This window comes from Sapajus apella, unplaced genomic scaffold, assembly GCF_009761245.1.
Source record: "Sapajus apella isolate SASKATOON/1434 unplaced genomic scaffold, GSC_monkey_1.0 scaffold60, whole genome shotgun sequence".
NCBI classification, from domain to species: domain Eukaryota; kingdom Metazoa; phylum Chordata; class Mammalia; order Primates; family Cebidae; genus Sapajus; species Sapajus apella.
Window position 1 is genome coordinate 723968 of NW_022437000.1, and position 23981 is coordinate 747948.

At 37.3% G+C, this 23981-nt stretch overlaps 1 protein-coding gene across 7 annotated transcripts in view; it reads left to right on the forward strand.

The window, feature by feature from the left end:
- The window catches only part of PCCA (propionyl-CoA carboxylase subunit alpha), a 424770-nt gene that overhangs the window by 157754 nt on the left and 243035 nt on the right, over window positions 1-23981 (forward strand). For all 7 annotated transcript variants that reach the window (XM_032246368.1, XM_032246373.1, XM_032246371.1 and 4 more), the window contains 3 exons: window positions 4102-4204; window positions 10730-10824; window positions 15457-15607. In XM_032246368.1, coding sequence (XP_032102259.1) covers window positions 4102-4204; window positions 10730-10824; window positions 15457-15607 — 349 coding nt within the window. The remainder of the gene's footprint in view (window positions 1-4101; window positions 4205-10729; window positions 10825-15456; window positions 15608-23981) is intronic.

A 23981-nucleotide genomic window follows, 5' to 3' on the forward strand; every position in this document is an offset into this window, starting at 1 on the left:
TAGAATACTTTTTATGACCCAATCTCAGAATTTACACAGGTTTCCCTCCAGTCAACACAGCTTCTGTTCAAATTCAAGGGGAAGGGACTGAGTCTCCACTTCTCCATGACAGCGTGGGCAAGATTCTTAGAGGAGCACGTGGAATGGGAGATACTATTGTGGCCATCTTTTTCAAAAGACAGTCTTTTTCAGCTCATTTTGTAGGAAAGAATGGTATAATAAAGAAGTCAAATGCAACTTAATGGTTTTGCAGGAGATGTGTATTTTGTGGACTTTAATTTTTTTCTTAATGTTTTTCTATTTTTCATAGTGCTTACATAGCAATTTCATTGAACGCTTAGCATTTATTTTTCATTATTTGTCTTAGGATCTCAGGTTTCTTATCAGTCATTTCTCCAAGGCTATTGTTAGTAGCATACTCTTTTATGATGGGGATTACTCTTTATAGTTTCTTGGAAGTGAGGTTTGCTGTGCTGCTGTTGATTTAGAAATTTTAATTTAGAGCTTAATATTTTCAGAAATCACTATATCCATTCATATATTAGGCATCCTTTTGTAAATAATTTAACCCTTTCTTGGCAAGTAAATTGCACATTGATTCAAAATGTGTTTATAAAATTAATAAAAATACATGAATAATTTTCTGCCTAAAATATTACTCTCTTCAACTTCATAAATAAATGATCTCACAAAACTTATAGAGATCAACATAGGTATGCCTATTCGATTTCATAGTATAAGCTCCTCATTTTGAAAAGTTGCTCTGTATCCCCTGTTCATTTGGGAAAGTCAAAACTACCTAAAAAGGGAAAGAACAGTATTGCAAACATGCATATACTTGTCTTTTGGAGCCCCTAGCAGTTAACACCATGACACAACTTATCCACTCCTTCTTTTCCTCTCTCCCTCTCGAGTAAGTAATTGACTTTTACATAACCCACAAAGATTTTAGCATTTTTTGGGTGCAAAGGAAAATTGAGTAGCTTAAATGCCCTATGCCTGTGTCCTAAGGGGTGTCTTTTTCTTCAACATCTTTCCTGTGCTTTTTTGGGGGAAGTAGCATCTATGACTTGCCTTGGAATCTGTAGGACATCTGAAAGATTAAAAAAAAGTTTGTGATTATTATGTAGTAAATTATGGTGAGAATGATAAAGACGGTTGAAGATTCACTTAGATATTTTCATAGTAATCTCTGGCTTTCTTTTCCCTATTCAAGTTTAAGTGAAGTGTATGGCATGATTGGGAAACTGATCATGTCTATATTTTTGAATATCCTCACTAAGTCTTTTGGCATTGTGAGTGCAATTTCTGTTTTATTTTTGTATTTCCAGCACGTAAGCTATATACCAGGCACAAAGTTAAGTAAATACTTAGTGAATAAATGTATAAGTGAATGTCACAAATGATATTCATAATACAGTTTTCCATGAATTCCAAAATATGTTGTTGGCTATGCTTTCAAACTTGCTGCTTATTTTATTTTGGTGACTTTGACTTTTTACTTGTAATGTTCTTGGTTTAAATGCAGAATGAAAGCTCTCAATCATTATAGCAGAGGCAAACTGTAAAGTGCTATACTTTTTCTTTGTGAGTTATTATAGCCAATGTAATAAAAATTTGATTATATGGTATTGAAAACTAATTCATTGAGCTTCCAGTTTCTTTGAAGTTTGCAGCCTCCTGAGATCTAAACTTTGTTCCCCTAAACCCATGATTTAATGGAGGACTGAGGAAACCTAATACCTTTCCTCTGAGACCTCTGGGAAATAAGAGGTTTTTTTTGGGGGGTGTGGGGGACAGAGTCTTACTTTTTACCCAGGCTGGAGGCTGGAGGCTGGAGGCTGGAGCCTGGAGGCTGGAGTGCAGTGGTGTAATCTTGGCTTACTGCAACCTCTGCTACCCGGGTTCAAGCGATTCTCCTGCCTCAGCCTCCAAAGTAGCTGGGATTACAGGCGCCTGCCACCACACTTGGCTAATTTTTGTATTTTTAGTAGAGACAGAGTTTCACCATCTTGGCCAGGCTGGTCTTGAACTCCTGACCTCGTGATCACCCGCCGTGGCCTCCCAAAGCGCTGGGATTACAGGCGTGAGCCACCGTGCCCAGCCGAAATAAGAGATTTTTGCAGTGTTTTGAAATTGGTCTTCTAGTCAGTGTTTACCTGCAATGTTGTACAAAAACAAGCAAATTAGTTCTAATATTGCTAGGTGGAGTGTAGGATTAAATGATACTATTTTAAAGTTATAATAATTAAAAAGCATCTTAAATGTACCAGCCTGGATTACTATGAGGATTATGGTTAAATTTTTCTATTAGTAGTTTTCATCGCCAAAACTAGAAGCAGCTCTTGAGATGAAAAACCATCCCTGTAAAAAGAAAAAAAAAACAAAAAACAAAAAACAACAATCAGACTAACAAAACAAACAGAGCAATAGAGCTGACCTTATAAAAGAAAACACAAAACGAGCAAATCAGATAGTTATTTCCAGCATTACTAGATGGACCATTTGCAACTTAAAGGACTGGAAGAATTTGGTTTTAATATTGTAAATTAAATACAGGCATTTATTCTTAAGATTAAGAAACTTTATTAAATATAAAAGGAATTAAGGCACAAAAACAAGAAAATCAGATAGTTATTTCTAATATTTACTGGATGGATCATTTGCCACTTAAAGGATCGGAAGAATTTGGTTTTAATGTTGTACATTAAATACAGGCATTTAATCTTAAGATTAAGAAACTTTATTAAATGTAAAGGAATTAAATTTTATATGCTGAGTAAATCAATGGGTAGAAGGTAATATATGCTCAATTACTTTTAGATAAGCAAGTTTGGGTTATTTATTTTTTTTTTAAGTTTATTTGTTTTTGAGGTGGAGTCTCACTCTGAAGGGTGAGTTGCCCAAGCTGGAGTGCAGTGACATAATCTCCACTCACTGCAACCCCTGCTTTCCAGGTTCAAGCAGTTCTCCTGCTTCAGCCTCCTGAGCAGCTAAGACTACAAGCACATGCCACCACACCCGGCTAATTTTTATATTTTTAATAGAGACAGGGTTTCATCGTGTTGGTCAGGCTGGTCTCAAACTCCTGACCTGAGGGAAGCCACCGTGCCTGGCCAGTTTTGGGTTTTTAATGGACTGGTCAAATGAGTCCTTTTATGTGAATAATAGGCATATTTTAATAGCAATTATTTAAATGATAGTTTGTGAACAAAATATATGAAGCAATAATTAGGTCCATATTTTTATTTTTTAAAATTATACTTTTATAATTACTAATTTTGATCAATTTTATAGAAGATAAAATTGTAATGACCTGTGTGGGTGTATGTGGGAGGCAATTGCATTTCAAGATGTGGATTTAAAATATTAAGCAATGTTCTTGAGAATCTCCCTATTACATGTTCCATCTCAATGAGTGTGTTTGCTCTAGTTACACTCCAGTCGTGCAGGTGACTAGACTCTACATTTTTCTTTGCATCTCCTGACTTCTGAATCAAACGAGTATGTATTTTTATACTTTTACTAGTAGAATTAAGGTATATTATGATTGAAGAAATGGTTTACCTGAGGTGAGGAGTTTGAGACTATCCTGGCCAACATGGTGAAACCCTGTCTCTACTAAAAATACAAAAATTAGCTGGGCATGGTGGCACATGCCTGTAATCCTAGCCACTCAGGAGGCTGACGTGGGGGGAGAATCGCTTGAATCTGGGAGGCAGAGGTTGCAGTGAGCCGAGATCACCTCACTGCAGTCCAGCCTGGGCGACAGAGTGAGACTGTCTCAAAAAAAAAAAAAAAAGAGTAAAAAAAAATTTTTTTTTTCATATTTAACAATTGGTAAAGTATCAGCATTCCTATTTCAATAGAAAATCTAGAATCTTCAAAGTTAAGTAACTCATCTGTGGTCATAGAGTTAGTGAGCGAAAAGTTCCAGGTTAACCAAAATTAACTAAGTTATTTGTATATTGAGTGAATGTTTTTGCCTTGTTTAGAAGTAAGCCAAAATAAATATTTAATTGATTTTGTTTTCTTTTATAATGATAGTTCTATTTGTTTTGTTATTCTGACTGTTCTTCCTCCCCCCCCCACCCCCCCCAGGGATGGTTTTAGATTGTCATCTCAAGAAGCTGCTTCTAGTTTCGGCGATGATAGACTACTAATCGAAAAATTTATTGATAATCCTCGTCACATAGAAATCCAGGTTGGTACATTTAAGATGCTTTTTCATTACTATGACTTGAAAATAATATCATTTAATCCTATTGGAATTATGTTTTCTTCCATTTAGAATGATTGTGAATTGTTTTGACATGTACAAAATAAATCCATTACCTGCATTTGGAATCTGTTATACTTTCTGCTAAAGTGCTAGGATGTTGGTTGGGATTGGGAAAGATACGAAAATCTCCCTCCAAAAATAGCATTCTCAGGATAGCTGACCAGGCTGATCTCCTTCCAAAACTGGGCCATTATAGGGCATTTTTAAAAAAAAAAAATACCTGACCTGGACTCCTGTGCTACTTCAGTTTACCAAATGGCCGTGTAGCTGTGACAGGTGTTCTTCTAGGAGCTGGTTGTATAGAGATGCATAAATCATTTCTTCTATTCAGATTAATATAATCCTTAAAGTGGTTGTAGGGGCGCAGGTTTTGGCAAAACACAATGGGTTTTCTAAAATAAAACATGGAAGACAAGTATGCTGAAGTTTTTATTTGCCTGTTGAAAATGCCTTCATGCTAATTTTATAATTTATGACTATGAATTGATCTGTAATAGCTAAAATTGATAAAAAACAAATGTCAAATTAGAAATAATGAATTTTAAGTGTATTTTTAATCTTAATTTGGTGTGGAGAGAGAACCAGATAAATAAAATGTTATTTGCTGACCTTGTCTTTTCTGACGGGCATGTTATAAAATGTCCTCGATTCTGTCAGTTTGTTTTTTAAGTTTAATGGTCACTTTACATAGATATTATTTATGGGTAAAAAAATCATCACATAGAGCCTCACATTTTCTAATGGGAGAAAAAATATGCAAACTTATATAATCAGTTGGATGTTTTAAAACAATGAACACAATTTTTCTGAGGCTAACAGGCTTTGTTTTTGCCTTCTAAGATTTTCTAAATTGAGATACTTTACATTTATATAAAATACATCATTACCCTGATGAGTAATGATGTTAAGCATGTATTCATAAGTTTATTGACCATTTGAATGTCTTATTTTATGAATTGATTTCTCAAACTTTCATCCTTTCCCTCCTTTTTCAAATTAGATTTTTAAAAATTGTTGGCATATCAGAGTTCTGTATCTATTTTGCTTATGAGTCGTTTGTCATATGTATGTATAGGGTGTCCTTCTCCCTTCCTGTGGCTTGCCTATTCACTTTAATAATAATGTCTTTGAAAGAACAGAGGTTCTAAATTATAGTAAGATCGAGTTTAAGTCTACTTTGTGTACCCTAGTTAGGAGTTTTTTTTTTTTTTAGGTATGATATTTAAATTAATTACTATTATTTTATGTGTTTGGTGTGAGGCAGACTCAGAGAAAATTTTTTTTATTCTGATATCTACTTTTTCCGGCATCATTTGCTGCAATGACCATTTGTTGCAAATATCTGAGATTTAGTCATTATCTTAACTGTTTTGCTTTTATAATAAATCTAGAAGCCTGATACTGTATGTGGTCTAAATGTGTTGTTTTTCTTTGGATAGTTTTGATTCTTTTTAGGTTCTTTGAATTTCCATGAAAATTTTAGACCTTGCCTGTCAACCTGTTCACCCTAGAGACACCTAAACCCACCCTATCCATTCCCACCCTCACTTCCACTTTCACCCACCGCATCTGATGGGAGATTTGGATTTGGGTCATATTGAATCTAGAGATTATTCTGGGGAGAATTGACATCTTAACAACGTTGAATTTTCTTTTTCTTTCTTTCTTTTTTTTTTTTTTTTTTTTTGAGACAGGGTTTTACTCTGTCTCCCAGACTAGAGTGCAGTGGCATAATCATGGCTCACTACAGACTTGGCCTCTCAGGCTCAATCAGTCCTTCCACCTCAGCCTCCCCGGTAGCTGGGACTGTAGGCATGTGCTACCACACCTGGCTATGTTTTGTAGAAATGGGGTTTTGCCTTATTGCCCAAACTCATCTCAAACTCCTGGTCTCAAGTGATCTGCCTGCCTCGGCCTTCCAAAGTGCTGGGATTATAGGCATGAGCCACCATGCCCAGCTTGCAATGTTGAATTTTCATGGATCCATGAACTGGAATATCTCTTCAATTATTTAGGTCTTGTTTAATTCCTTTCAGCACTGTTTTGTCATTTTGAGTGCAGAGGTTTTGTGTATCTTTCATTAGATTTATTCTTAGATATTTGATAATTTTAGATACTGTTATAAATGTTACTTTCTATTATAAATGTTATTTTGAATCCGGTGTCTTTGGTAAATCCACTTGCTTGTTTTGTGTATTTTGAATATCTTTTGCTGAGTGACAAACCACCTCAGAATGTGGTGATTTAAAACAACATTTAAGGCTACACAAGAATTTGAATATACTTAAGATCATTGAACTATGCACTTAAAAATGGTTAAAATGGTTAATTTTATGTTATGGTATGTTTTCCCATAAAGCACAGCACAACATTTAACAATCCCTCATGATTCTGTGAGTTGCTTGGGTTCAGCTGGCTCTTGCTTTTGCATCACGTGTTGTTCTCTGGGGCAGTCATTATACTGGGACTTGACTGGTTTAGAATGTCCTGTGTTAGGTTCCCTGGAGGGTTGGTGTAAAGCCTGAGCTCAGCTGAGACACTTTGGTGGACAGCAGGGCCTTTGTCTTTTTCTCTGTGAAGTCTTGGGGCATCTCCACATGTCTTCTCCATGTAGCATTTCTAAAAGAATATCCAGAATTCTTGTCACTGGTCAGAGCTGCTTGAAATCACTGTCCTACCTTATGAAGGTTTAGGCTCAGAGCTGGCACAGAATGAGTTTTGTTGCATTTGCAAAGTTCCTTCCCAGTCTAAAATCATTACTGGATGGGATTATATAAGGGTGGAACTACCAGGATTTTCGTTGTATGTGGGTCATCTTTGGAGACTACCTACCACAACCCACTCTTTGGCCCTCAGTGATCACGCCCTCCCATAAAGAGAATACATACAGCTTCCTTTCTAACTTGGGCCAAGTCTGGATGAGACTTTTTTTTTTTTTTTTTTTTTTTAACGGAATCTCACTCTGTCACCCAGGCTGGAGTGCAGTGGTGTGATACTGGCTCACTGCAACCTCTGCCTCTCAGGTTCAAGCGATTCTCCTGCCTCAGTCTCCTGAGTTGCTGGGATTACAGACATGTGCCACCACACCTGGCTAATTTTTGTATTTTTAATAGAGGCAGGGTTTCATCATGTTGGCCAGGTTGGTCTCGAACTCCTGACCTCACATGATCCACCCACCTTGGCCTTTTAAAGTGCTGGGATTACAGGCATGAGCCACCACACCTGGCCTGAGACTTCTTATGTATGGTCCTTCAAGAGCAGTTCTTCTGGTGTAAAGACCTGAATTTAAAGACAGTCTGGTATTCATTCATCCAACATACAATGATGAGAAAAGTATATGACACGCCAATGAATATCCCTATTCAACACAGTTAAGAAAGGGAGGCATGTGGTAGTCATTGAGTCTTTGCAATTGAAAGCCAGCATGAAAGCTGAGCGATACCTTTGGAGGTTCTTGCAGTTGTAATTTTGCTGAGAAAATGATGGTGGCCTGGGCCATAGGGTTGGCAGTGGAGGTAGTGAGATATGATTGAATTCTAGATATTTTGTGAAGGTATATCAGATTTTCTAGTAGATGGATGTTATGTTTAAGAAAAAAAAAATAAGGTGATTTTAGGGTTTTGGCCTGAGGAATGAGCAGAATGGAATGGGCTTTTACTGAGATAGGAAAGACTGTGAGAGGTGCATGTTTTTGAGAGAGGAAATCAGGTTATAAAGTTGGACAAATCAAGGTTGAAATGCCCATTAGATATCGAAGTGTAGATGTTGAGTAGACAGTTGGCTATTTACATCTGTAATTTAGCAGAGATACTTAGATTGTCCTTCTTGTAAGATCCTAGGGGAAGAATTAATTTTGTCCTTCACTATATTCCCCATCTGTCACTTGTTCACACTACTGGAAGACCACTTAGGTAGGCTGTTTTATCTTTAGCTAGCTGAATTTCCTAATAGGCCGTGAGGTCTTTGAAGGTAGAGAGTAGGTCTTACTCATTTGCTGTCCCTAGCAACCAGGCTATTGTCTTTCATATTACTAATATTCAATAAATGTTTGTTATTTTGTATTAAATAATTACATATCTGCATCAGCTTTTTAGCTTATTTAGCCATGGCATACAGCCTGGGTGATATTTTTAAACATAGGTGAAAATGCCTCCCAGTAGCTTAAATAGGCAACACAGATGTTCTTGTATTTGATCCATACTCGGAAGGGTTTTTAGCTTACTTTTCTTTAGTTTTCACTTATTTATTTGTATTAGGTAATTTCTGCACATGGTAAAGGGTAGTCAATAAAAGTAAGCATCCCTTTTACCCTCTCTCTAAGTCCTCTAGTTTCTGTCCCTAAATGCAGGCACCGTTACAGGTGCTTGGCTATTCCTCCATACATAGTCTATGAAGTATATATGTGTATGTCACCTATTGTTTTTCACATGAGCCATTATATACTGTGTCCTTTCCATACTGAAACTGCACTGGCAGTGTGAATGGCACCATTCTATGTGGTGTAAACCAGTATTTCTCAGCCAGGGCACTACTGGCATTTCCTGGGATGGGTCTAGGGATGCCAGTAGGCTTGAACTATGTGGCATAGTCTATTATCATATTTCAGGAAGCAGCATAGCTTAGAGATTTTTCCACGTTCAGTATGTAAACCTATAAAGTTTTAAAAACAACTCATGGTGCATTTAAGGATTAACTTCCCTTAAAGCACTATTTACTTATACGGTAATGTCTTCTAGTTACATAACTTCCACATTTATTTAATGAAATAATCACCAAATCTTTTTTATTGAATGCCTAGTAAATGCACAGAATTTTTAAAAAATGAAGTGGGAGAGTATACAGAATTTAGAGAAGAACAAACTCTTGATTCTGTATATGAATCTGATATTTTATAGTTGGAAATATTTCTGAGAAGTCATGGTTATTTTGGCTTTATTTCTTGGAGACTGTCTGCTTTTACTTTCTTGTCAACTAGAATTTAAAAAGAGGTTGAGGGTTATTTTAATGATTTCAAATATTTTTAGATTTACTTCATGCAGCCTCTTTTGAGTCTTAGAAAGAAAATTCAAGCTTATTGGCATTTTATTGCTGTTCTGTTTTCCTTCATTGCTTGGAATCATTCTTGAGTTTCAGAAAGGGTTCTTCCTAAAAATTAACTTTACAGTCATATATTAACTATTTATTTTATAGTTTACCAATTATAACCATGATCTTTATTTATTTGATGTTTTTCAGCAGCCATGTGAAATATTAAGATTGATATAATCTGCTGTTTATAATGCATGAAGAAACAGAATGACTTGTCCAGAGAAGTTGCATAGCTGTTTGGAACTAAAATTAGTGCCTGGTCTTTTGGCTTCTAAAACAGATCTTACCTCTTGAACCTAATATATGTATTCAGAAATATAGATCATCTCAATTCTGAAAATAGATTGGTCCATTTGCAAAAATCAGATGTTCTAGGGAAAAGCTGTAATGAATATCTGTTTTTTGAGTTTCCAGATTTAGCTGAAAAAGATACATGTTAAATTTGAATTTCAGATCAACAATGATTTTTTAAATCGTTGTTCCATGTAGTGCTTGGGACATAGCTAGAAAAAAGTTATTCATTGTTTATCTGAAACTTAAATTTAGCTGGATATCTTGTATTTTATCTGGCAATCTCAACTTTTTCCATTACAGGTTGAATATATCTCCTATTTGAAATACTTTGGATCAGAAGTGTTTCAGATTTCAGATTTTTTGGGGTTTTGGAATATTTGCATTTATACCTGCTGGTTGAGTATACCTAATCTGAAAATTCATGTTTCAGTGAGGTTTTTTTTGAAAGTCATGTGAAAAATTTTCAGCTTTTGGAGCATTTTGGATTTCTGATTTTCAGGTTAGAGATGTTCAATAAATATCACAATGGGAAAAATTATAATGTGTTGTATATTAACTCTAAACCTTTTACCAGTTTCCTATAACAAAAATAAACCACAGTAAAGACATCCATATATAATTAACATACTACATATTGGATGTAAATGCATACTATGTCATTTCCCAATCAACAGACATTTAATAATGGTAACATCAAGCAGATGTTTGTAATAAAGCTGTGGTGGCACTTCTCAGCAACACCAACATCCAGCGTTTATCCCCTTCACTAACACTCAGTGTCCTTCACAAAACTTGTACAACTGATTCTGATGTTTTACTCACAGTATTTGAAAGGTCATACGAACACTTTTTCCTCAAATCTTTGTGATAAAAATGTTTCATCAAGCTTTGGAGTAATGTACTTTTCCTATGTTAACATGAATCAAAAAAATGTTTTGAGAGGTATGTATATTCCATGAGGTTTGAATATTAAAAACCAAGAGATGTTGCATGGGGAAAACATTTAACCATCATCTACTTTGTGGGTGTGGCTATATGGCTTTTCAAATGATATTGCTCTTCCAGGTTCTAGGTGATAAACATGGGAATGCCTTGTGGCTTAATGAAAGAGAGTGCTCAATTCAGAGGAGAAATCAGAAGGTGGTGGAGGAAGCACCAAGGTAAGTCTCTCCCAAGGAACACTTATAAAGTGGCTGCTTTTATGCATTTCTTACATTTATGTATTCATTTATTTTGAGACAGGGTCTCACTCTATTGCCCATGCTGGAGTGCAGTGGTGCAATCATGGTTCACTGCAGCCTCCACCTCCCAGAGTCAAGTGAACCTCCCAACTCAGCCTCCCATGTAGCTGGGACTACAGATGAGCGCCACCATGTCCAGCTAATTTTTGTATTTTTAGTAGAGATGAGGTTTTGCTGTGTTGCTCAGGCTGGCCTTGAACTTCTGGCCTCAAGTGATTAGCCCACCTCAGCCTCCCAAAGTGCTGGGGTTGTAGGTGTGAGCTACTGCACCCAGCCACATTTCTTTTTTATTTGTTTGCTTTATTGGCCACAGTGGCATTAATGTTCACGTAGACTCTATTACTGCATATTTATATAATTAAGAATTTTTTACTTGGTTTCCTCAGTGCTTTAATGTGTAAAAGTGGGAGAATACGTGAAAAATAAGTGAGGTTTTTTTCTTTTTTGCTCTTGTTGCCCAGTCTGGAGTGCAGTGGTGCAATCTTGGCTCACCGTGACCTCTGCCTCCTGAGTTCAAACGGTTCTCCTGCCTCAGCCTCCTGAGTAGCTGGGATTACAGGCATGTGCCACCACGCCCAGCTAATTTTGTATTTTCAGTAGAGACGGGATTTATCCATGTTGGTCAGGCTGGTCTCGAACTCCCGACATCAGGTGATCTGCCCGTCTCAGCCTCCCAAAGTGGTGGGATTACAGGCGTGAGCCACCCCACCCAGCAGAAGTGGATCTTTATTAGAGGAGAAAGTTGGGTAGAGAACCAACTGTGACTGCTGCAGGCTTCTAGAAAGTATGGAACCTGATGATATTTCACAGGATTTCTGAGATACATGCCTTCTAGACTTTCATGTTGGTGAAGGTTTCGTAAACTTGGTCCTGAATTTATCCTGTCATGAAAGGCTTCTGGAGTGTGGTTCTTGGAAATTCCTTGATTTATCAGAACCACTTTGGTTACTTCTTTAGGACACCTTTCATGAGTTTGGTGTATGGAATCATGTTTCTAATTGGATGCTAGGTTGCTATTTGTATATACTCTGGTATCTCTTTGTTCTTAAAAATCCTCAGGTGAGTGTTCCTAGTTATTTTTAATTATCAGACACTAAGAAATATAGCGTATTGTAGCTTTAATCAGCAGAGTTAGCATATCTTGATATAATAATTATATAGTTTCTGAAAATAGTGAGAATGTGAATGAATTTTTAACCCTAGAGTAATGGTAAAAATTAAACCCTATTTTAGTCATGTTGGGTTTTAAAAATATGGCATGGTGTGTTGGTTTTAAGACTTGGACCCCAAATCCTTTGACATTTTTCTCTTTGAGCAATGAGGGGAAGGATCAGTGTTCCATTTCCTTGATTCTGTGCTCTGTGAATGCTTGACCTATAGACTACTTAGAAATGAGGCTGTGCCAGTTTCCAGCCCTGGCCTTGTGAAACTGCCAGCTTCCACTTCCTGTTCTCATGGGATGCTTGTGCTTACACATCAGCCAGTATGCTGTGAAGAACTGTGTAGCTTACATAACATGTGGCCATCTAGTTCTTCATGTCCCAGGACCAGGATGTGAGAAGGGAGGAAGAAGAAAAGCCAAAGGGAATCCTCTCCCTGTGTCTTTAGGAAGATCCTGGAAGCCAAAGCTAATTACTTGGTGTTGATGTGAAGTTAGGTACTTAGCTAGGGAGACTTATAAATATCTTTTTCTTAAACCAAAGTCCTGCAGTACTGTAGTATGAAAGAAGGGGAAAAAGAATGTTGGTGGAACAGTAGGAGTCTTTAACACGCTAGTCTCGCAATTTTGTGTTTCCTTAACTGCCTTATCGATTCCAATTCAACTAACATTCTGTTTTTATTCAAAATCTACTCAAGTCTTGCCTGGAATAGAAATCTTTCACAGACTGAAAGATTTGAATCATAAAATCTGTTTGTTTCTTCTCTTTGTCTGGAAATGTAAACTTTTCATATGCGTACCTTATCTTATTTAGAGAAAAAAAGAGGAAAACTTACAGCAGTAGGAATCAAAATGAAAAAACTAGAACTCATCATTAATACTGACTTGATGTGTATTTGTACACTGTGAAATGTTAAAATAAATGGAATATGTAGTTTTCAATTCCTAGAGTAGGAATCAGCTAGACGTGGTAGCTCATGCCTGTAATCTTACCACTTTGGGTGGCTGAGGTGGGAGGATTGCTTGAGCCTGAGTTTGAGACCAGCCTGGGCAACATAGTGGGACCTCATCTCCACAAAAAAGTAAAAAATCAGCTGACCATGTGGCCATATGCTCATAGTTCTAGGTACTTGGGAGGCTGAGGTGGGAGTATTGCTTGATCCTGGGAGGTTGAGGTTGCAGTGAGCCGAGATCATGCCACTACATTCCAGCCTGGGTGACAGAGCAAGACCCTGTCTCAAAATAATAAATAAATAAATAAATAAGGAAAAATATAGAATAAGATCAGATAGGAAAAAAATACAGTTTCACTCAGATTCTCCAAATGTTATAATATTAATTGTTAGTTAGGTTTTTTCTTTTGGTTGCATTAGTTTTGTCAGCCAGTTATTGTTGAAATGTCATCTATGTCTATGCATTAGGTTAATGCAAACTGTATTTATTATAGATAAGACTCATAACACTTGAAACCATTGATTTATTCTAACTTTACCAAAAGGGAGACAGTAGGAAGTATACTTCTCACCTGTGAACTCTTCTTGTCCCCTTCCCTCACCCCAAATCAACTTGAATATATTCAAGGCTCTGGGTCTAACTAGCAGTCTATATGAAATAGAAATGTGATATGAATGTTAAAAGACACCGTGGGGTTGCATGCAGTAGAACCAAGAATGTGAGGCATGAGACAGGAAAATGACCAGATCCTTGGCCGGAAAATGGGGAAGGGGCATTACAGAATAAAAGAGTCTTAAGATACAAAAACAAATTCAATGCAGTTTTGGACCATATTTGGATCCTGATTCAAAGAAATCAGCTGTATGAAGATATTTATGAGACAGAGAAATCTGAATACCAAGTGGTTATTAAATGCTTTTAAGGAGTTCTTGTTTCTCGTATAGTTGTGTTACAAAAAAATGCTTATCTCCTAGAAACAGATATGTATTTTTTACCAGTGAAATGATACCTAATTTGGGATTTACTTTAAAAAAATTAAGAGTGGGCCTGATAGAGAGGTGGGCTTGAAGCACAGATAAAGCCAGAGTGGGCATGTATTAATAGTTGCTATATACTGGAGGCAGGTTCATGCAAGTTTATTATACTATTCCATAATAAAACTTTTATAACATATCATCTCAGTCCTGCTCATTTGAGAATAATTTTAATCCACAAGTAGAAAAGTAGTTAATGTTTTGTTTCTCAGAACTTTTCTTTCATAGCAGCAAAATCTGTGAAAATGCAGAAGTGGTTTGATGATATTTTTTCAGGGTTTGTTGAAATCATTTTGGCTTAACTTGCCTGCTTGAAGGTAAGTTTGGTATCTTGAAGCCAAACTTGTAGGATTTAGTAGATGTATCGCTGATTCTCGTTATTTGCGGCAGTGATGTTCTCTAAAGTCACCTTGATTACTGAGTTAGTGAACACTGAGTAATTGCTCTTAGGGGAAATACAGGGTTAGGTTCCTGTGAACCTCTACTCATAATAGTTTCCTCAGTGGATTAATACATAATCTTGTTTTATGTGTATTTCTTATTTAATATCTGTGGTTGATTCATTAACAGTGAACTCAGAGTCCTGGCCAACAAGACTGTAACACATGCCGGAATGAAGCTTATCCCACACACATTTTCTCCAGACAGTACTTCTTGGCCTTCTTGCCCATGGGAACCCCAGACAGCACCTAAGCACAATGCTTGGAGGGCCATTTCAGACAGTGAAATCACACACATACACAAGCACACACACAAATGCAAAAAAAAAGTGACACTAAATAGACCTTGAAAAGGATGTTTGTTATAGTATGAGCATTGAAACAAGAAGGAAGAACGTCACCTTGTTCAGTCTTAGCATGCTGGCATCTCAGATTTTTCACCTCTCTGCACTTGCTCACAAAGGACCATGAAAGCTCCTTAAGCATTGATTTTGGGGTAACAGATAAATTTCAGCAAGTAGGCAAATTTGTAAATATGAACTCCATGAACAATGAGGATTGATTGTGTATGTTAGTGTCTAAGAAGTTATTTTTCTCTTTTTGACTCCAAGCAATTCTGAATATATATGCTAAATATTACAACATGTGAAGGGTATGTTATTTATTTTGTAAATGAGGAGTAGTTATATATTTTGTAAATGGATTGAAGTTGCAGTGTAATGTGAAAAGTTCAAATGTTAGTTTTATAAAAATATAAAGTTGACTTATTTAAGCATGTTAGGCTTAATAGTATAGTCAACGTATTATAAAACATATATAAAGCATATAATATTTTGAATTCTTAAACTGATATATGATTTACTCTATATCTGAGTAAATTTTAAGAAAACATTTATGTAATGCACACAAAGGGTAAGTTGATTTTTGTCCAAAATGTACACACATATTCTTTTTGTATATGTAGCATTTTTTTGGATGCGGAGACTCGAAGAGCAATGGGAGAACAAGCTGTAGCTCTTGCCAAAGCGGTGAAATATTCCTCTGCTGGGACCGTAGAGTTTCTCGTGGACTCTAAGAAGAACTTTTATTTCTTGGAAATGAATACAAGACTCCAGGTAACAACAACTGTTTTTTATTCCTCTCCATGCCGCTGTACTTTACCCTTTCTTCTCCACCTCTTTTTGTTTTATAAAAGTTAAAAAATTAACTCCATAAACTGTTAAATAAAGATTTAGTTTTTATGCTTATGCTAAGACATCTGTTAGGAATGATGGATAAGCATCCATCTAAAGTTCAATATCTAAACCTCTGCTTTGTCACTGTTAATACTTTATGTTGGTAATACCACTTTGTTTTTTTTCTTGAACCTTTCTAGATGAACTGTATTTGACTGTGTATGTGCTATTAAGAGAAATTACTCTAGATATTATAAATAGGAAGTGATTCAGTGATTTGGAAGGATGGAGGAAGGAAGGGTACCCAGAGTGATCTTCTGGGAGTGACTCCAACTGCTGTACCACCCAGCTAGGCTCCCAGAGGAACCGCCACCTCTGCCCAGTGAGGACGTTGAGAATCAAGTGGCTGCCCTTGGAACTGTTGACATTGGGGGATATACTTCCAAATCTCAGGAAGCTACTGGCATTGTAACTGGTGCCTTTATTTTCTTTCTTCTTTCCTTTTTTCTTTTGTTTAAAGAAATAAAAGAAACTATTGTGAACTATGCAGAAATATTAATAGAACACAGGTGTATAATTGAACATATTATAAAGCAAAAATCATAAACACCACTGAGTCTAGAAATATTTACAAAGCAGCCAGCTCTTTTTACTTCAGCCTCATTTTCTTCTTCTTACCGATTCTGATTCCCTCTCCATCTTCCCTAGAACTGTCACCTATCTGACTGACTTCTTAGAACCTTCAGTTTTCATATCGTTCTTCCTTTGAATAATACATACCTAAGCAGCATAATTACTTTTGTCTTGTTTTTTAAACTTTATATTAATGGGATCATACAGTATGTATTCTTTTGTGTCTGGCCTCTGTTTTCAGCATTGTATTTGTGAGATTCATGCTATTTCATGGAACTTCTGTATGATACTTTTTTGAAGAAAATGCCACTATTTATTAGATTTCTATAGATAGTTTATTTCTAGTTTTATGGAATTTGTGTTAGTTTGCTAGGACTACCATAACAAATGATCATAAACTGTAGCATAACACAACAGAAGTTTGTTCTCTTACACTTCAGGAGGCCAGAGTCTATTATCCAGGTTCCAGCTGAGTGGGTTCCTTCCTGCGGGGGTGGGCTTTCAGGGAGAATCCGCTCCATGCCTGTCTCATGGCTTCTGGTGTTGTGAGCAGTCCTTGATATTTTTGGCTTGTGGCAGCATAATTCTCATAACTCTAATCCCTGCCTCAGTTGTCACATTGCCTTTACCCTGTGCATCTGTGTGTCCAGAGTTCCCGTTCTCTATAGGGACGGACACCAGTCACGTTGGATTCAGAACCTTTCCTATTCAGTACGGCCACATCATAACATGATTACCTGTGCCAAAATCCTGTTTCCAAGTAAGGTCACGGTCACAGGTTGTGAGTGGATGTGAATTTTGAGAGGACACTCTTCAGTCTGGTACACCATTCAAAAAAAAACACGTGGCCTACAGAGATAAATAGATGAATGCTTGCCTAGGACTGGGGTGGGTGCGTGGGGGGATAGATGGCTGAGGGGTGGAATAGGACAGGAGAGAATGAGGAAGGCATACTTATGCCTGAAAACAGTGTCAACTCTTCTTCTGTTAAGGCTTTGGGGAGGTGGGTGGCTTGTGGGAGGGGGTGTTGAGTCACTGCAGGCATGAGCTGGGTCGAGCCTAAGCTTTCTTGCTGCTGTGGTTTTCCCACGTGCCAAGGGGCTGCTTGTGGTGTTTCTGCATGCCTGCTTCATCCTGAGCTTGAGGGCTTGCCTCTGACCCTCGGCTTTGCGGGAGCTGTGTCTTCATGCCTGTGCCTCTTTCCCAGAGGGAGACTCCTGTGGGCCCTTCTTAGCCTTCCCATGGGTGCAGGAGGAGTGTTTTCTGTTTTCTGTGTCTTAGTGGTTGTCAGTCCTTGTGTCCTTGAGCTTTGAGGTGAGTTCCGCAGTGGCCCTGCTGCTCCCCAGCGGTCAGGAATCTGATGGTCTGGGCTCCAGGTGGCTTTCTACCTCTTTCCTGATGGTTATCTTTTTTTTTTTTTTTTGAGACGGAGCTTCACTCATGTTACCCAGGCTGGAGTGCAGTCGCAACCTCCGCCTCCTGGGTTCAGGCAATTCTCCTGCCTCAGCCTCCTGAGTAGCTGGGATTACAGGCACGCACCACCATGCCCAGCTAATCTTTTGTATTTTTAGTAGAGATGGGGTTTCACCATGTTGACCAGGATGGTCTCGATCTCTTGACCTCGTGATCCGCCCGCCTCGGCCTCCCAAAGTGCTGGGATTACAGGCTTGAGCCATCCTGATGATTATCTTTTGCCTGCTGTTGCTTTCTTCATCCTTTTACTCTCCACCTACCTGTGTGAAGACAGTTCATGAGTTCCTCTGTAAGCAGTGTATAATTTTTCAGCCCAGTTTGATATGTTTGTCTTGTGTCTCGACCCTTTGCTTCTTAGAAAGTTAACAGAAATGCTGGTATATTTGAGTTTAAATTTCAGACAGGTTATCACCATGTTACCCAGATGGATCTTGAATCCCAGCACTTTGGGAAGCTGAGGTGGGATCCTTGGAGCCCAGGATTCAAGATCTGTCTGGGTAACATAGTGATAACCTATTTGTACCAAAAAAAAAAAAAAAAAAAAAAGAAAAAAAGAAAGAAAAAGAAAAAATTAGGAACCTTAGTTTGACCAGCATTTTTTTCAGCTCATTGAAAATACTGTTTCTGGTGAGACTTCCCCACTCATTCTGCATTCTGCTGCTTTTTTCTTTTGGTAGCGTTTATGAATTTCCGTTTTTCTTAGATTTTCTTTAACTTTTTGCTGATTTGCATACATGGAATTCATTGAATATTTTGTCTGTTGATTAATGTCTTTTAATATTTTTTGGAAATTCTCCACCATTATTACTTCTGGAACAGTCTCACACACACACACACACAAATGAATAAAACTATAACTTTCATTTTAGATATCCTTGATATATCTCTTGTGTTTCTTATCCTCTCATTGATATTTTTCATCTTTTTTGGATAATTTCTTCTGTCTTTCTTACCTTCCCTTATCCTGTATTTAATTAATTAATCACCCATTGAGTTCCTGATTTCTATTGTTTATATTTCAGTTCTAAAATTTCTATTTGGTTCCTTTAAAAGTATGATTCATTGCTTTTTTTGGGGGGATGGAGTTTTGCTTTTGTTACCCAAACTGGAGTGCAATGACATGATCTCAGCTCACTACAACCTCCACCTCCCGGGTTCAAGCACCTCTCCTGCCTCAGCCTCCTGAATAGCTGGGATTACAGGCATGTGCCACCATGCTCAGCTAATTTTGTATTTTTAGTAGAGACAGGGTTTCTCCATGTTTGTCAGGCTGGTCTCGAACTCCCAACCTCAGGTGATCTGCCCCCCTTGGCCTCCCACAGTGCTGGGATTATAGGCATGAGCCACCATACCCAACTTGCTTTTTATCTTTTCTTGTCTGCTACTTGAATTTTCAATTTTGGCTTTTGTTTTTTGAACATAATTACCTTATTTTGTAGTGTGCGTCTGATAATTTTGATATACGAAGTCTTAATGACTACTTATATTATCTGTTTTTTATGTTGTTTCTTGGTTGTGCTGTTGAGTTCCTGTTGTGCCTGTTACTGTCATACACAATTATTTTAAAAATTGTTATTTCATTAATAAATTAAAACCTAGGATGATGGATTCTTCCTTATAGAGATTTTTAAATTTTCTTCCATCACATGCCTATGGACAGTATTATTTTGTGACTACACCAATCTAAGCTCAAAGTGTGAGATTCCTTGAACTCCTGAGGGGATACATAGCCCAGTTGTGGTTCTAGAGAATGTATGATTTTGTTCCAGTTAGTTCTTCCCTTGAGGTTGCATTCCTTTGTGGCTTGCACTAAAAGTGGCGGTGGTTTATCAGGGCTCTTTGATAAATTGATACTTTTGGTGGCCTCCTGTCTTCATGGTTATGCTTTTGATTTCTTGATGGCACTAAAAGTATAGCTTATATTCATAGTCCTTTTTTCCTGGAATGGCAAATGCCTTTAGGGCAAAAATGGTGTTGAGTGTTGGGTTTACAAATCTGTGTTTGTATCTTCTTGGTTTTGGCTGATTCCTTCCTATATTCTTACCCTGTAATGTTTTTAAGAAGACCTCCCCCATCTCCCATTCCCCACCAATTGTTTTCTAGTCCTCAGTAAGCACAGGTTCCAAGCTGATGGCTTTAGAGGTACATTATGCCTGTAGATTAAATAGGTTTCTGTCCTGTCTCTCAACACCCCCCAAAAGTAGTGAGCGGACAGTGGAATGCCTTACTACTTCCTCACTTTTCCTTTCCAAATCTCATTCATATGCACTTGATTGACACATTCAGAACTGCATGCAGTCACATGAAAACCTCAGCTGAAAGGGAGTCAGAAACAGGGTTTTTAACCTGTTCTGCAGTGTAAGAGTGTACCCTTGGAGAAGTTTGGAGGGAAAGTTGAGTGCCTGTTCATCATTTTCACATGAATATAATCACCAGAACATTGCTGTCTTTTCATTGTAAAGTACGACTATCAAATAATGGAGCTGATTTTCATTAGGTATGGCAGAAGTGATCTACCTAGATCACTAGATTTTGAGACCAATATTGTGAATACTTGTAGCATTTTTATAGATAGTAACTCAGCAGTTGTTGCTCAAAACTCGTACTTCCTTTGAAATCACCTTCGTAGCCTATATTTTATTTTGTGAATAGCTTTAGAAGTGACAGAATTTTGCCTTTTGAAGATTAATTTGTTTTTGATTAAAATGTATCTTTATAACTAAGTATATCTAATTAGATAATTAGTTGGAAAATCATGTTTTTGGTTAAAATGAAGACTTTATTTTGCCATAATGAGAATAATAGCTTATAATTTGATTCTGAAGACAATTTGAGATGACCACAAAACATTTGTATTTTATTCCAGACACAAGAGATACAAGATTGTTTAATTGAGATACTTATCAGTATTTATGGAATTATCAGATGGTGTCTTTCTTTTTAGGGGAGTTTGTTACTGTGTTCTTGTGGTATCTTTTTTTTCTATTTGTTTCTGCCACATTTATCTCAACCTACAAGTTTGTTCAAATTTGTACCATGGTCATTTCTGGCAAAAAACCTGATAGTTGATATATATTTTTTTGTTTGTTTTTGAGACAGAGTTTCGCTCTTGTTGCCCAGGCTGGAGTGCAGTGGTGCCATCTTGGCTCACCACAACCTCCATCTCCTGAGTTTAAGTGATTCTCCTACCTCAGCCTCCCGAATAGCTGGGATTACAGGTGTATAGCACCACACCTGACTAATTTTGTATTTTTAGTAGAGATGGGTTTCTCCATGTTGGTCAGGCTGATCTTGAACTCCCAGCCTCAGGTGATCTGCCTGCCTCAGCCTCCCAAAGTGCTGGGATTATAGGTGTGAGCCACCATGCCCAGCCTGTAGTTGATATTTTTATCAAATAATTCTATGCAGTTGGTCAAGACTCTGTAAGTACCTATGTTTTGTGTATTGGACAGCTTGCTAGGAAATTATATTCTATACCCTCAAAAATTATAAAAATATTTCAGGGAAAAAATCAAGTTCACAAAGCTTTTGTCATATGACAAAAATTGTGAATTGATTCATAATGATGTGAATCAGTGCTATAGAAAATCACGTCCATGTTTGACCTGAAATTGCTCCACTTCTCACCAAGGGACTGGACCCCACACTGCAGGAAAATATTTCACTAATGCCTGCACTTAGCACATGTCCCAAGGTCTCTGATTGATTGGAGCTCTTGTTCACAAACAGAGCTCTGATAGTACCTAATGCCGTTAAGAATGCTGTTTAAATAGCATTCTATGATATTTAAGATCATACTTTGCATCATTTGTCTCCCATTTAATATTTAATCATATGTTTTCCTCTCCTGTGATTACTTCCAGTGACTGATCCTATCAGTTACCAGAATAAATTAATTTTAATTTTTTAGAATGCATCTGTGTGATGGGGGTATTTGATATGGAGGATATAACGGAATGGGAGCATGAACAAAGAATCTTGGACTTCATATGTATTCAGAAAACCATTCTTACATATTCCAAAGATTTCTTTCTGATACTCTTAAACAATCCACATGTTCTTTTAATAGAAGATTTTCTCTTTCAAATTTCTTTACTATTCTTAAATTATAATACTTAAGGCACATTCACCAAATTCTTTATATCCCAAGATATATGTTATCTCTAATTAGTGTTTCATTTTGAGCTGGAGGGCTATAATTTTCTTTGTTCTTTTTTTATTCTTTGAAATTTCCTGATTGAACTTTTACTTTCTCCAGCTTCAGAACTGTGCTTTTTTTTTTTTTAATAACAGAAATCCATCTTCATGTTATAAATTTCCTTAAGAGTGAAATTTGCAATGACAGTACTGTTTCTCTATAAAGAGATGTAGCACTAAGAAAGTCACCACATTTTGTGCATTAATAGCTAGTTCAGTTGACTGGTTTGTTCTCACTCTGGTCACAGTTTATGTATTTGAATTATCTATGATATCCTCACATATATTGGCTTTATTTTTTTAAGTCACTAGTTTTCTCTTGCTTAAAGATAAAGTTTAAATGCTTTTGCATCACAATACAAGTTTTTTTTGTGGCCCTGATTTTTCCCCCAGAGTCCTGTTTCTTGCCAGTGCCAGTCTCTGTATGTGAATTACAACAGACTCCTCTCTTTTCCCTGAAGGTGCCTTTCAGTTTGACTTCTGCGTGCCTTGGATCATGCCACTCCTATGCTTGGAATGGTCTCTGTTCTCCTCTCATAATGAGCACTGAGCTATGTATCCACCCACACACCCACACACACCTGCCTCTGCCCTCTCACCATATTTCTCCCTTATCTCACCTCTCTCCACATTTGAAAGATGGACAGCTAGATAGAGAAATACTCCATGGAAACTAGGATTTTGTGAAAATGCTATTTTATTGATTATTAGCCCCCTTTATCCACAGTATTCTTTTCCGAAGTTTCAGCTACCCTCGGTCTACCTCATTCCAAATATATTAAATGGAAAACTTTAGAAATAAACAATTCATAAGTCTTAGATTGTGAACCATCCTGAGTAGCGTGATGAAATCTCACACCCTCCTGCTCCATCCTGCCTGGAACATGGATCTTCTCTTTGTCCAGTATCTCTATGCTGTAGACACTCCCTGTCGGTGAGTCCCTTAGAAGCCACCTCACTGCAGTGAGACATGATGATGCCAATGCACTCCAGCCTGGACAGAGGGACACCCTGTCTCTGAAAAAAAAAAGCAGGGGAGGAAGCTGCCTCGGTGATCAGATTGACTATATGATACCTCAGTGCTTATGTTCAAATCTCCTTTACTTTATATAATAATGGCTCTAGCACGCAAAGAGTACTGTTGCTGGGAATTCAGATATGCCAAAGAGAAGCCATACAGTGCTTTCTTTAAGTGAAAAGCTGGAAGTTCTAGACTTATAAGGAAAGAAAAAAAAGTCATTTGCTGAGGTTGCTAAGATCTGTGGTAAGGATGAATCTTCTATCAGTGGCATTATGAAGAAGGAAAAGAAATTTTTGTCAGTTTTGCTGTCAAAAGTCAGACTTCAAAAGTTATGGCTATAGTGCATGATAAGTGCTTAGTTAAGATGGAAAAGGCATTAAATTTGTGTGTGTAAGACATGAATAGAAAAGTGTTCTATGGCCGGGCGTAGTGGCTCACGCCTGTAATTCCAGCACTTTGGGAGGCTGAGATGGGCGGATCACCTGAGGTTGGGAGTTCAAGATCAGCCTGACCAACGTGGAGAAACCTTGGCTTTACTAAAAAAAAATACAAAATTAGCCGAGTGTGGTGGCGCATGCCTTTAATTTAAGCTACTCGGGAGGCTGAGGCAGGAGTATCGCTTGAACCTGGGAGGCGGAGGTTGCAGTGAGCTGAGATCATGCCATTGCACTCCAGCCTGGGCAACAAAAGCAAAACTCCATCTCAAAAAGAAAAAAAAAAAAAAAGAAAAATGTTGTAATTGACAGCAATCATATTCTATACTATCCATAGTTTTGGGCATTTGCTGGGGACCTAGGAACACGACCTCTAAGGATGAGGGGGTCTACTGTATATGTAATTTGCTGAGATAATTTTAGTTTCTTATTTTATTGAGTGGTAATACTCAGAATTGGTTTAAAAAATATCTAGTGGTTTATAAGAGTCTAAAATGGAAAAGTTACTCTCCGTATCACACTTATCACAGCCATTTCTTTTTCCTCTGTTGAAGCA